The sequence below is a fragment of the Leuciscus leuciscus genome (genome assembly GCF_965113295.1).
Source record: "Leuciscus leuciscus genome assembly, chromosome: 15".
In the NCBI taxonomy this organism is placed as follows: Eukaryota; Metazoa; Chordata; class Actinopteri; order Cypriniformes; family Leuciscidae; genus Leuciscus; species Leuciscus leuciscus.
In genome coordinates, this window is record NC_138739.1 from 32939271 (window position 1) to 32953506 (window position 14236).

Consider the following 14236-nt stretch of genomic DNA (forward strand, 5'->3'; position numbering starts at 1 on the left):
CCTAACCCTAAGCGTGACTGATTACACACTTCTATGAACTACAAATAGCAGCACCCTGTTTTCCTGTTCCATCTACGACTTAGGCGTATGGGTAATGTAGTTTAAAAGTTTAGTAATTAAATAAAATAATTAGTATCTTTAATGAACAAAGGCATGTTTAAATATGTTCATTGTGCAAACCTCAATTACATATTTTAGAGGCAGGCCGGAATTTGTTATTTTACTGTGAGCAACTTTTAAAACGCCTTTATACCACCTTTCCATGTCTGAAAACTTTGTCCAAATTTATTTAGTAAACATAGCATACATAGTTAGACTTGATTTACAGTCATTTGAAATATGCCCTTTTTTTGCTCTTTCGGGGAGCGCTGGCCCCTGGGGTGTAAGGACAGTAAAACATGTGCATAAACATACACACATATTATCTTACATACATACATGCATAAATGCAGCCTTAATCATGGACAACGAACTGTGCTGAATCACATTTATATTGAATACTGTATTTTCTCTTTCCACCCTTTTCTATGCTTACATCAGGCTTGTATTAGTTGTTGATGGTGTTAGATTTTGGTGTATTTGGCCGAGCAGTGGTTTGGGTGGCTCACCAATGTATTCGATTTCTCCGATACATAAAATATGTAAGCTTGACCAGAGTTCTTGTGGGGCAGAAGAATTTATTGAAGGTTTGTACTGTCGCAGTCCTTTAGCAGTGATGTTAGCATGTCGCCCTTCAACAATCTTAACCCAAAGTTCTGTGTGTGAGACAGAACTTTATAGGGGAAAGTGGGGTGAGTTGTGCCAGTTTTTACTCAAAGTGACTTTAAAGTGAGGCCATGGCAGTAATGCCTTCAACTTAAGGATGTACATGTATTTCAGGATGTGGTGCATCCCTGAGAACAATAACTTTGGATCTGAAATAAATTGTTTCAGAAATATAGCTCTTGGGAAAAAAGTGGTCTCATGGCACAACTTGCCCCTGGTGCGGGGGAAAAGGGGGCGGGCTCATTTTACTCAGACGACCAATCAGTCTCTCAGGATCATTGTGAAGCTATCAAGCTATGCCCTAGCAACCATTTAGAGCACCATAGCAACACAATATATGATATTTGTGAATCATTTCAGGCAAAAAGGCTTTGGCAATAGATGCCTGTTGACATAGCGCTGTCTGTCAATTATGTAACATATAAGAATAAAGTGACTAGGCTAATTTCTAAACATCCTATTGTGACATAGGCCACTTAAAAACGGAATAAAACTTCTCTTTAATAACATAGTGCAAACTCAAAACTGAAATCAGTGTTAGCTAAATTAAACAAATAGCAGGCAGGCCTAAGTCAAACACTGATGAGGCATGCCCATCTCCTCACTTCTCAAGATTATCCCCTGTGAGTATGTAGGTCTAGGTGGTCTGGATCTGGCACAACTTAACCCAGGCCCTTTGGCACAAATCACCCCAGACCCACAAGTTTGAAAAACTAGCATGATCCAGCAGTTAAGAGCTAACATCATGCTAACTGTATAGACTCATTGTGTAGCCTACTAAAGCACTAAAACATGTGTGAAATGTTTTCAAACTTGTCTTGTTGGGCATCACTACTTTGCATCAGTAATCTTGCTTATATGCACTTTTCAGCCATTTGTCACTGTAACACATCACTAAGTATGAGCAATGATAATATTTTGGTGTTTTGTCCCAAATGTCATTGATCTGACTAAAAAAAAGATGGTCTCAGTAAGAGTCATGGTAAGGATTTGTTTGTAGTTTTTTTTATTAAATCAATAAAAAATTGGGGGGAAAAAAGAGCTCAGACAATCAATCCACATTTATTTATGTAACACATTTTAAAACACATGTCGGCCAAAGTGCTTTACATACCAGGACACATTCATACAATCTAGAATTATAAAACCAAATATAAGACAAATTAAAAAAAATCTAAATTAAGTGCAGTCAAATGTAATTTGTGTGTGAATATCCCAGTTTGTTTTGAGTATTGTATATATGTTTTGGAATACATTTTATTTCATTTGGACAAGTAAAATAAGTGCCTTGAGTAACTATTAAGTGTCAAAATATGCACACTGAATGTAAACTCCATTACAGAATCTTAGACAGCTCCATTGATCTTAATCATCAAAGTAGTTTTTTTAGATATAATATTAGCCGTATGGAATTTATAAGGTAATTGTTCAAAGACACCCCGGTCTGTTCCCAGACAAATCGTGATAGTGCCTTATTAAAGGTGGGGTATGTGATTCTCTTTTTTGGCCATTTTTTCAAAATCACTTGAAATCCTATTCCTAACCCACTTACAGCCACTGAGTTAGAAGCACTGAAATGAAAATTTTTGATTTTGAAAATCACATACCCCACCTTTAAGGAAAATCCTGTTCATCATCTGAGCTGTTGTCGCTTTCTGACAGCCCTTCCTCTTGCAAGTCATCTTCCTGGTCAAGCTTCTCTTCTTCAGACATCAAATCTTGTTGGCTGAAAATTTTTACATAGCCTGCCTTTACCAACTGCATTAAATGCCTAAGTTCATAATGTTTCTTTCGAACAATGCAGAGGAGACCTTTGCATGCAGTGTCAGACAGTGTTGGAAAAAGAGCTGAAAAACAAAAGGATACATTAAGAAAAAATACAATGCTATATACTGTATACACAAGCGCAAATAAATGTTTAAAGACTTTCTTACATTTTGAACTTATCTCATTAATCAGTGCTTCAAATTTGGACATCTTTTGTGTCAGGACTGTCCAGTGCTGTTTCATCTCCTTACAAATTAGACCTCTCTCTTCCTGAAGGCGTCTCACTGCCATCACCTTGTCAAACACCTTCCTCTTGGTGAGAAATGGAGCCAATTCTGAAATAAGGTTAACAAAAGAGTCATTATATACAGTGCCTGCTCATAAAAACAATGACATAGACTTGTCTTACAGAATAGTGCTATTCAATTTTGTTCCTGGTCAAGGTCTTCAGGATTGCTTGATTATTGCAGGCAGATGTGTTTGATTAGGGTTGGAACTGAACTCTGCTGGTTGTGGCTCTCTGGGAACATAACTGAATTGCCCTGTTATATAGAACATACCAGTACTGCAAGGGATTTGCCAAGGCCAAGCAACAGTCTCAGCTGTAAAAAAGTTTTCGACTGAGCCAAGCTGCTGGGATGGATCCGCTATGCTGTTGTATTCTTCCACTGCAGCAGCTAGCTTCTTCTTTTCCTCACTCCTTCTGAGTCGCAAAGAATGGCGTCGCTTGTTGCTATCTGAATTAAATAAAAAATAAAAAACATTACAGCACTTTTTTAGCTACAAAGAAATAAATGCATATACGATGTGACATCCAATGACATAATAGTTAAAAAATAACATGGTAAATTCCCAATGTTTGTGTTTCACCTGTTTGACTGTACAGACGCTGTGTACGCCTTTTGATGCTGACTGTTAGTGCCTCTATTTCTTCTTGCAACCTTCTCGTATCACCACTCCCGTGTCGGTCATTTTCTACACAAGAATTAGAATTATTGTTACCTGCCAATAATAAGAATAATAACAAAGCAAATCAAAACAATACCTTCTGCCCATTGCTGTACATCTGAAACCCACTGATGAACAGTATCATCTTGAAGTGTTAGCTCTGTCTTCAATGCCTCCAAGGTGTGTTGCTGCACTTGAAGAGCCTTCTGAGTCTACAAAATACAAAGTCAACTTGAAAAAGTCCTGCATTTCATTTACAGGTGCAGTAAACAATTTCTATGAAACACTGGATATTTAAAATCAACTCAAACAAACACACCCCTCCCTTGATTGCTCTTTTTCCAGTGATATTCCCTTCTTTTGTAATGTTTCCCTCCCTCTTGTTCTCACTCTCTTCTCCCCTATCATGAGTAGACACGGCCCCTACTACTGATTGACTTTGATTTACTTTTTACACCTTTAATTAAGATAGGAATAAATGAGTAAAACCTAAAAATCCCAACTGCAATATGTGACTGAGAAGAAAGTTATACCTTTGTATATCTGTTAACTAGAGCTTGTCCCAAATTGAGAACCTTACGCTTATTCCAGGACATGGCTTGCGTTGTAATCATGTCTGTTCTGCCTATAACATACATATAAGAAAATGTAATGAGAGGTACGTATATAACAAAAGTCATTCTATATTATTCATACTTAATTCAACAAACCTGATTTTGACATGTATTTGCTTGTAACAGCAATTCTAGATAGGAAGCTGTTCACCTGCTCCACTTCCTCACCAATAGTTGACCCAGCTCCTTCCTGGTAGGCCCCACTGTACTTGACCTAACAAGTTTTTAAATCCGACAAAATCAACGCATTTAAAATTTGTGCATTTCTTCTTATTATTACATGTTTAAAACGCATGGCAATATACCTCACATTTCCAAGAGTGTGCTTTGGCATGCATCACAGACAGAAAAGGATGCATGTCCAGTAAAGACTGCAGCTCAGGGCACTGTTTAGACACACGTTGGAGATATGGGAAGTATTTGCAGGCTACATCTGAACAGAAAAATGTAATGCTCCCTCGTGACATATCTGCAAGTTTTTTCTGAAGAAAGAGTGGGTAAGCAAAAATTTCCCCTCGGAACATGTTTAAGGCCATAAGGAGAATGCCATGGCGACAGACAGCAATCTCTAATCCCTCCTCATCCAGTTTGCTGCTTGATTTTTTGGCCAATTCTTTTGCTGCTGTCCATTGTGATGCACCACACAGTCCTCTTCCCGACACCTAGATCATATAAATTATAAACATTTTAAAAAAGCTTAAAAGAGATGCTAAATAGACCACTCTAAATGTGACAGGACTTTACACATGATCAACAAAAAAGATTCAATATTTACAGAACATTCACATTAGCTTTTGTAAGATGAGTTTACAGATTTCTCAAAAATGATTAATGCTTTGAACAAACAAATCCATCTCACCATGTATTGTACATATTGACTGAGTTAACTGTTATATTATGGCCTTTAAAAAACTACACATTGACTGCTTCAATCCAAGCTAATTTTAAAACAATGAACACAAATATCTGAAGTAGTCATAATGTAAAAATGCACATAGCATGTTGTCAGAGGGCATCATATTTTATCTTCTGGATATGTTTAATTATTTTCTAAGCAATACATTTAGTTTAAGGAATGTGTAAAATTGTTTGTGAAAAGCTGTAAAAGAAATTATCTAGTAATATCTGCCAACATAAATAAAAATGCTTACGTGATCATGCTAACATAAATAAAAATACTTACGTGATCATTGTTGTTGCGGACAAAGTCCACAAAGTCAGACACCTCCACATCACTTTGTATAAAAATATGGTCAAATAATCCTCTTTTCTCTGTGCTATCGAGAAACACATCAAGAACGTATATTAACACATCATTCAAAATTAAGAAAATCACTTTATTTAAAAAAAGTACCTTGCTGTGTTTTTAAACCGATAGTGTTTGCGATTTCCGTCAACACATACAGCTAGCATGTCTGGAGTGCATGCTGGACAAGTGAAAAACTCCTCCTGGCACATCTTTTCCACTGCATATCTTGCTGCAACCCATTCATTAAAACTGCAGCTAAAAACATTGGCTGATATTTTTCCACTCTGCAAAATTAAGCACATGTAATACTGGTGTTTTACTGGGTAGAACATGTTTGATTATATGTAGCATTGAAAGCACTCATATTCTTTTAAATTAATCTCCAAAAGGTTAAAAGGATAAAGTTTAACTTTAACATCAGTTAAGGCTAGTGTACATAGCTGAATTGAGAATCACATTGTATATAATTTTCACTATATTCAATATCTTAGTTGTTAAATCTATACATGAAAAGGTTTCTACTACTTTCAAAGAAAATAGTAATTTTACTTGCCAGTGGTTAATGATAAATCAAATTTAAAAACAAATAAAATACTTACTCTACCAAAGAGAATTGTTTTCTCATCAAGCATTTTAACAAATGCTTGAAAAGACATCCCTGGTGATGCCATTTTCATCTCTTGAAATGAGACGAGCACATCTGTTGTGAACAGCATACTTGCAGGGATGTTGCCAGGCCAGTAACCACTCCTCTGAAGTTCTGACAAAGACGTCTCTCGTGAATGTCCACACGAAGCACAGGACAAGTGAGGCATGCTAAGGTTGTAACGGCCTACAGGAGTAAAACAAGCTACATATAATTATTAGACAATAAGGAAATGGTAATAAATATTAGAAAAAATGTGATGCAAAAATCTTCCTTTCCATTCATAGTGATGAGGGTCATGGGCCTGCCTGAAGAAACAAGGACTGTCCCATTACTGCAATCACAAATATGGGCAGGTATTTCTACAGGCAGCAGTCGAACTGTGCAAAAAATAAGATATATTTAAAAACATCATATATTAAGAGCACAATAAAACAACAATACAACTAAGCATAACATTATCTTACCAAGATGTTTAACAGAAATTTGACCAGCTTCCTGGCAGAATCCTGTGGATGGAGGTAAAGGTTGTACAAAACCTGAGACAAGAGAATCCCGATTATGGAGAACAAAGAAGCTACCATGTCTTCTCTCATCACAATCGGCACAGAGGAAAGGGTAAGGGAGACAGTCCCTACAGCGCACAATAGCTGCATTTGATCTACACTGTTGGCAGGATGAGGAACTTGCATCCTCTCCTTTCAAAATGTTCTCCACAAGTGAAGATCTAGCTTCTTTCCATCTCTCCTCCCTCATTTCAGTTCTAATGGTCCAGTCATTGGATGCAGACCGAGGTTGATGATCTTGCATTGGCATAACATTATCATCAACTTCCGTAGTGTCCAACAGCCTCTTTAGCTCTTCAAGAATGGTATCTAAGTCAAATTAATAAACATATATTTTAAAAAAAAATCAAGATTTACATCTAAAAGTATATAACTGTGTATGCACTTAAAAGTCTAATGATGGAATTATTCACATCTATATAAAAAAGTTAATTTTTAAATATGAAACACTAATCAATATTTTGCTTCAGTATATACCAGCTGTCTCAGAGGTATTTGCAGGGCCACCCGTCAAGTCATCTTCTATAACAAGTGGACCTGCTAAAAAAAAATTGTGAGAAAGAAATAAACATAAAGAGATACACATACACTCAACATAATTTTGATGTAGCTAAACATTACCAGAAAGGTTGTTGTGGTGGAACAAAATTCCATCATTAAAAGTCTAATGATGGAATTATTCACATCTATATAAAAAAGTTAATTTTTAAATATGAAACACTAATCAATATTTTGCTTCAGTGTATACCAGCTGTCTCAGAGGTATTTGCAGGGCCACCCGTCAAGTCATCTTCTATAACAAGTGGACCTGCTAAAAAGAATTGTGAGAAAGAAATAAAAAAAAAGAGATACACATACACTCAACATAATTTTGATGTAGCTAAACATTACCAGAAAGGTTGTTGTGGTCACTTCCTAGTCCTATTTACAAAACAGAAGCACAATTTCACATAAAGTATATATATATACAATTGCTTCTTAATATATACAGTATATATGGAGTATGGATTCTGGACTCACATATGGAGAATTATACATATATATCATTTTTATGAGCATATACAGTGAGTACCTTATACTTACGTTCTACAGTTGCCCTTCTGGCTCTTGGATATTTGTAAATTATTTCACCTTGGCTGTCCCTCTTTCTCCATTGAACAGTAGGGGGTGGGGGTAGAGGCTGCACATTGCTTTTGGACAGTCTTTCCTAAGAGCATAACAAAAGACTAGCCAAAAATTCAAGAAATATAATATCACTTAATGTCTTGTTAGGGTTAATAAATGCATACTATTGACCAATAAAGTAACAGTCATTGTGAAATATATATTGTGACTTAATTTAAAATCAACAGGACAATTTTCAAAAAATATACTAAACTCAATGCTTGTACAATAACTTTATTTTACCTCTCGAGCTTGTAAGTTTTCAAGGAGCTCATCAGTATTTCTCAACTCTTCTTCTAACTCAAAGTCCATCATGTGATTGTATATAGACACTCGACAGATAGAGAGATATTGATACACAGATCAAAACAGAGATAGACAGATAGATCAGACACACAGACAGACAGACAGACAGATAGATAAGCTCTTAAAAGTGCTGTTGGGTTCGTTATATAGCTGATAGATAGATAGATAGATAGATAGATAGATAGATAGATAGATAGATGGATAGATGGATAGATGGATAGATAAAGTTCTTAAAAGTGATGTTGGGTTCGTTATAACCTATGGAAAAACAAAGAAAGATATTACAAAAATAAAAAGATTTAATGTTCACATGCCATTGATTGTAAATAGTACTGATATATTATATAAGATAATACAGGTTATCTGAATTAATAAAAAATGTTAATGACAAGTTATTAGAGTTTTAACCAAATCTTCTTTTCATCTTAGTCGAAGTTTTAACATTCTTATTCATTTGAGTTAATTAGTCTATTATGGCAGTCAAACACAAATCCCAGGTCATAAAGTATCTGATAAACCCCAAATTATAAAGTATTAGCTAACATGCTAATGGACGTAGGCCATAGCAGCATATCATCAGGTATCGTTAGCACCCGTCAATAGGTTTTAGGCATGGCTTTTATTCTTAATAAAAAATAAAATAAAATAAAATGAATGAAATATATATATATATCAACCCTGATAGACGTGTGAACATGATGCACAAAAAAGTACAATGATTCCAAGAAAAATTCTTTATCTAAATTATGTACCAGAACACCAGAAGAACCTACCGTGCAAAGACGAGATATAACGTTGAAAGCGCGACAGGACTTACCGCGAGAACAGGATGCCACAAAAAAAAAAAAAAAAAAAAAAAAAACTTAATTGGTGGCATTGCTTTTATTATATATATATATATATATTACAATGTTTTACATTTATTAATTATAAACCAACAATTACTCCATAAAAATACCCGGTTGATTATGTGTAAGAGTTTGTTATGTTTTGATTGGCCAACATAAGAACCACAACAGTAAAAGCACGTAATATCGCAGATTCTACAGATAACATTAATAGCGAGCTGATAATTAATTTATTAATGTCCCTGGCATCAAATGTAAAAATAGCCTAAAGATCTCAAATCTATAAATATAAATGTGTGTGTGTTTTAATCTTTTTTTTTTCTTTTTTTTTTTACAATAAGAAACAGGCCAGAAGTATACAGTAGGCCTAAACAATCATTTAATTATGCATTATAAAAACGCATATATATATATATGCGTTTTTATAATGCATAATTAAATGATTGTTTAGGCCTACTGTATACTATATATATATATATATATATATATATATGCTATATATATATATATATATATATATGCGTTTTTATAATGCATAATTAAATGATTGTTTAGGCCTACTGTATCCTTATTATTAATTAATTAATTAATTAATTAATTCATTCATTTATTTATTTGTATTTTTATATTTTTTCGTACATTTTATGCACATTGCGTACATGTGTGTATATGTATGTATACATGTATACACACATGCGTTATGGATTTTAAATCTTTGGAGTTGCTGGAGGTAGCCTAGCCCAGATAAAAGTCTTCTACAGATAATATTAAAAAGCGGATTTATGGACATTAAATACATTTATGTAGCTATACAAACTTAGCTATAAAAAACATAAATTTATTAGGCCTTATTTCTTACCAGAGCTTTAGAAAATTTCGATGACGTAGGCTAATTTGCCTTTTGCGTCTTAATCTGACGCTTAAGGCAAACCGTTGAAATCAATGGAGTTCCTTGTTCGTCAATAAAGTGACGCCTAGGGGTACCCGTTGAAATCAATGGAGTTCCTTGTTCGTCAACAAAGTGACGCCTAGGGGTACCCGTTGAAATCAATGGAGTTCCTTGTTCGTCAATGAAGTGACGCCTAGGGGTACCCGTTGAAATCAATGGAGTTCCTTGTTCGTCAATAAAGTGACGCCTAGGGGTACCCGTTGAAATCAATGGAGTTCCTTGTTCGTCAATAAAGTGACGCCTAGGGGTACCCGTTGAAATCAATGGAGTTCCTTGTTCGTCAATGAAGTGACGCCTAGGGGTACCTTCGACGTCTCCTTGGTGACGCGGAAGGCACTTGACCATGCTTCAGTTTTTGACGCCCTGGGAGTGAGAATGGGTTGTGTGTACTTACGATGGGGAATTGTTTAATTTGGACGACGGGGAATTGTTTTAATTTGGACTCTGTGCTTGTGTTTTGAGATAATGACCATCGACCTGCATTATATGACTGACAGACAAGAACGGTTTGACCTAAAAATATCAAAATTGAAACTACTGCGGAAAAAAAGACACCTACATCTTGGATGCCCTTGAGGTAAGCTAAAACATACCAAAAATTAATTTCAAAGTGAACTATCCCTTTAACGCAACGGTCACGGGTTAAAGATTACAAATATGACTTCTGGATATGTTCTAATGCCTTTCTAACTATTGAAATGTCTTTGTTATTGATTAATAATTATTTTATGAATGTTAAGTATTGATATATTGGTTTCTATTTGTCTTATAGAACCACACGCACAAGTACACCCAATAAATCCTCAACGAAACCTAAGTGCATCTTCATTGCGTCCTGACCAGACCTACTACAGTGATTATTTAACCTGAGCCACATCGGTTTTGCATTTTGCATTTTGCATTTTGCAAAGCAGGTGTTACAATAATATTATGGCAAAATATAATTGTGGCGAGCAGGACGAGGCCAAGGGCCGTGAGAGAACGGCGTGAGGCCGGTGGTGTGATTATTGACTCCATCCTCACGGAGGAGCGGAAGCATAAAGAGTGACGACAGTGAAGAGGCAGAGAGGAACAGGCCTGGATGTATGTTGTGTTTTGTTTGTTTTATTATATGTGACAGCAGTCGTCCGTGAGGGGCTGCTGTCTTTTACTTTCATTTTGTATTTGTTTATTTATTTTATTTATTAAAGTTATTAAATGTTCGCCGGTTCCCGCCTCCTTCTTCCCACAACATCTAACCTTATCACAATAATATTATGACAAATGTTTGCCTTTGAGATGTTTGTGATATTTTCAATGCAGTGCTTCATTTTGCAAGAGATGTGAGGCATTTTGAGGCAAAGTTTTAATAAAAAAAAGAGGCAAAGTTTTGAAAATGTGTGTAAGCAGTTGAAAAAAAAGTGTGTGTGTGTTTAAAGGTTCTATTAACTGTTCCATTTCAAATTATTACATTTTCCTGTCTATATATTATTTAATGTTAGGCTTTACCTGGTTAAAGGGATTTCATCCTAAAAGGAAAATTCTGTCGTTACTGTTTTTCTGAATTGCTAAAACACTAAACCCCATTCTCTGCACCAAATTCTCAATAGCCTAAACCAATTTGTCGAATAAATCACTCTTTCTGTAAAACCTTAAACAATTTCAGGTAGTTAAAACACTGTTTGCAAATCTTATGCACTCTTTTTGCAAAACTCTAAACACATTCCCACTCACTAAAACACATTTCACACTGTGATGCACTTGTATTTTTAACACAGTAGTCATCGCTTACACTCAATGACTCAAAAGTGAGTGATGGTTTCAAGAAATGTGCTTTTGCAATTCAGAAAAACTAATCACTCAGCCTTAAAAAAATATGTCCTGAATGAAATTTACATAAGTCCTGTAAACAGAACTTTGACAGCGTTGTTTTACATTTAAATTTCATAGAAACAGTGTATCATTTAGGATGCAAATGTGTCGAACAATACTCACAAGCACACACACACACACACACACAGAGAGAGAGGGAGAGATACACAGCTAACAGGTAAAACAAACAGGTTACTTTTGTAAAAATGAATTAAACTGAACCTTTAGCTACAGAAATTTTGCATCTCAGCAAGGTTTGCTGGATGAGTGGATATCCATCCAATAGGAAATCAGCTGAGTCAGGCTGTCTGTAAGTATTGCTATTAGTCCAGAATAGTAACAGCGATTGAATTGTGGTGGCGGTTTGACCACAAACTGCCTGATATTTGGTGGTTTCTTAGGAGTAATTCCCAAATGCTTCAAGCACATGCCAAGATATGCGTCCTCTATAAAAATAGGTCTAATATGCCTCGAGACTTGTAGGATCTTCTCCGGCAAGTCCATCGAAAAGATATAACACATTCCCAGAGGATATGGAGGATATATGGATTTAGGATACACATTGTGAGGAACATAAAACTTGTTGGATGGATCTCTTAAGACACTGTTGCCAGACAACACTAGGCCGGTAATGTAGTTATGTTGTAGTTTTTTCAGACTCACAAGCATTTTTATTAGGTTGTTCATGTTGAGGAGCACGTCGGCGTCCACTTTCGCCGCGTAGGACGCCTGTTGACACTTTCTGCTGAGCCATTCCATCATCACCATGGTTTTAATGGTCAGATTCCTGTAGGAATCCTGGAAGTTGCTCTGCAGAAGGTCTTGGTACTGCTGGCTCTCATTCTGGAGTTGCTCCTGCAGTGTTTCGTTATCACTTCGCGAGCCCAGAAGAAACAGAACCAGCACCACTCTGTCCCGGACGAGCTCCTCGCTGCCCCACGTTATCCTGATGGCATTACGTGCCTCGAAGTTCTCCGGAGCCACAGGAACGATGACCACCACAAAGGGCTTTTGTTGTTCACACTTCTCTGGCTGGTCGAGGATAAATCTGTAATTTTGAGGGTAAGCAACATGGTAGTTCCCTATTTTTTTCGCCACCTTCTGCCCGTTTCTTCTTTCGAGGGTAGAAGCAGTGAAATACAGCAATAAAACATTAAGTAGGATGAGGAGAATAACCAGTAGCCAACTCTTACAGAACATCTGAACGAGGCTGAAGAGAAAATAAAGTTTTTGTTTAAAAATGTGTTTTATTTCTAGACTGAATTTCCAATTTGTCCAATTCGTCCCAAAAAATTGGAGGAAAAAATTATTTGTCAATGCTTTTGTGTTCTCTCGCAAATGTTTCGCAAAGATTCTCAGGAGAATACAAAAGTTTTGTGAGGAAACGTTACGTTTTTCAGAGGAACACAAATGTTTTGCGAGTGAATGCAAAGTTTCTCAGGGGAATGCAAAAGTTTTGCGAGCGAACACAAAAGCATAGAAATATATTTTTTCCTCCCATCTCATAATTTTTCCATCACCATGTCCCTTTAGGGGCTCCATAATTTTGAATTTAAACTTTAGAGGAATAGTTCAGACAAAGGATGGGAATGTGATGACAGATTGTTCTTAGGTGAATCTATCCTACTTTAGGTGAACTAGCCCTTTAAAGATTTTTTTTTTTTTTAAGTGGGTCATTGTTGCACAGTTGATAAAATGCAAAAACACTGTGGTTATTTTGCGCTTAGAAACTCGAAGGCTCTTCAACAAAATCATATTAAATTTTCCTGTAGCAAATTCAGTCCTTTCTCCTCTAAAAACCTGAGATGCAATTTACTCTAAGATGCTTAAAGCCATTACAAAATCAAATCTGTAAAGTGTTTGCACATACCTTATCTTGTCTTGAGAGTAACAGCAATACTGGACATGAGTTCTCAGTGTCGCTGTATCCGGTTTGCTCCTCCTCTTGTTCTTTTTCCTGACCTGTTGTATCCTTTAGAAAACACCTGGTGAGGCTGTCAAGGTGTAACAGTGAGTTTGTGAAGATCTAGAATAAATTTGCTACTCAAAAGGATCATGTTACCACCCAGCTCTCAATCATTCTCCTCTGTCGAAAAGTGTTTTCCATTGTGTTTCTGATGCCAACTGTTACTTAAAATAGCTCTTAATATTTCAGATGGTTCTAAATACAGTGTCTTTTAATGTCTAAATGTTTTGATGATCTAAGGCAGTGTTCCCCAACCTTGCTCCTGAAGGACCCCCACATGTGATAATGAGCTGATGAGTTGAATCAGGTGTGTTTGATTAGGGAGACAAAGAAAACGTGCAGTGTTGGGGGTCCTTCAGGAGCAGGGTTGGGGAACACTGATCTAAGGCATTATGATAGTCTGGAAGCTGCTGCCTCACCTTACCAATATATTTGCATGACATGCAAAGCACAAGATGAAGGTTCCAACGTGACCTTGTCAACATTTGAGTTGTAAAGTATTGAAAGAAACAACAATCAAAGTCCTGAATATGAGACGTAAGCTGATTGTCACAGGTGGATATATCAAAGAATCGCACGATAATGGAGATATCCAGG

The 14236-nt window shown here is 36.1% G+C and overlaps 3 protein-coding genes across 3 annotated transcripts in view; all 3 read right to left on the reverse strand.

The window, feature by feature from the left end:
* Window positions 1-14236, reverse strand: part of b3galt10.1 (beta-1,3-galactosyltransferase 10, tandem duplicate 1) — a 65952-nt gene that overhangs the window by 36634 nt on the left and 15082 nt on the right. The window lies entirely within an intron of this gene.
* On the reverse strand, window positions 1779-8395 carry LOC309475495 (uncharacterized protein). The gene is made up of 19 exons (XM_082138292.1): window positions 7963-8395; window positions 7639-7762; window positions 7447-7476; window positions 7304-7366; window positions 7033-7095; window positions 6628-6864; window positions 6457-6528; window positions 6267-6369; window positions 5943-6174; window positions 5449-5627; window positions 5278-5371; window positions 4400-4756; window positions 4191-4308; window positions 4014-4105; window positions 3578-3692; window positions 3403-3507; window positions 3093-3269; window positions 2700-2867; window positions 1779-2612 (listed from the first exon to the last, which is right to left on the reverse strand). The coding sequence occupies exons 1-19, from the start codon at window positions 8032-8034 to the stop codon at window positions 2380-2382; spliced, it is 2634 nt and encodes an 877-aa protein (XP_081994418.1). The 5' UTR covers window positions 8035-8395; the 3' UTR covers window positions 1779-2379.
* LOC309475513 (beta-1,3-galactosyltransferase 1) lies at window positions 11778-13552 on the reverse strand. Its single transcript, XM_082138332.1, has 2 exons — window positions 13544-13552; window positions 11778-12883 (listed from the first exon to the last, which is right to left on the reverse strand). The coding sequence occupies exon 2, from the start codon at window positions 12871-12873 to the stop codon at window positions 11920-11922; it is 954 nt and encodes a 317-aa protein (XP_081994458.1). The 5' UTR covers window positions 12874-12883; window positions 13544-13552; the 3' UTR covers window positions 11778-11919.

Excerpts from the sequence above, each read along its gene's own strand:
- LOC309475495 (XM_082138292.1), bottom strand. The coding sequence starts at position 8,034 with ATGATGGACTTTGAGTTAGAAGAAGAGTTGAGAAATACTGATGAGCTC. Across the intron at positions 6,865-7,032 it reads AAATACCTCTGAGACAGCTG|ATACCATTCTTGAAGAGCTA; the intron begins GTATATACTGAA and ends AATTTGACTTAG. Across the intron at positions 4,106-4,190 it reads CAAATACATGTCAAAATCAG|GCAGAACAGACATGATTACA; the intron begins GTTTGTTGAATT and ends TGTATGTTATAG.
- LOC309475513 (XM_082138332.1), bottom strand. The coding sequence starts at position 12,873 with ATGTTCTGTAAGAGTTGGCTACTGGTTATTCTCCTCATCCTACTTAAT.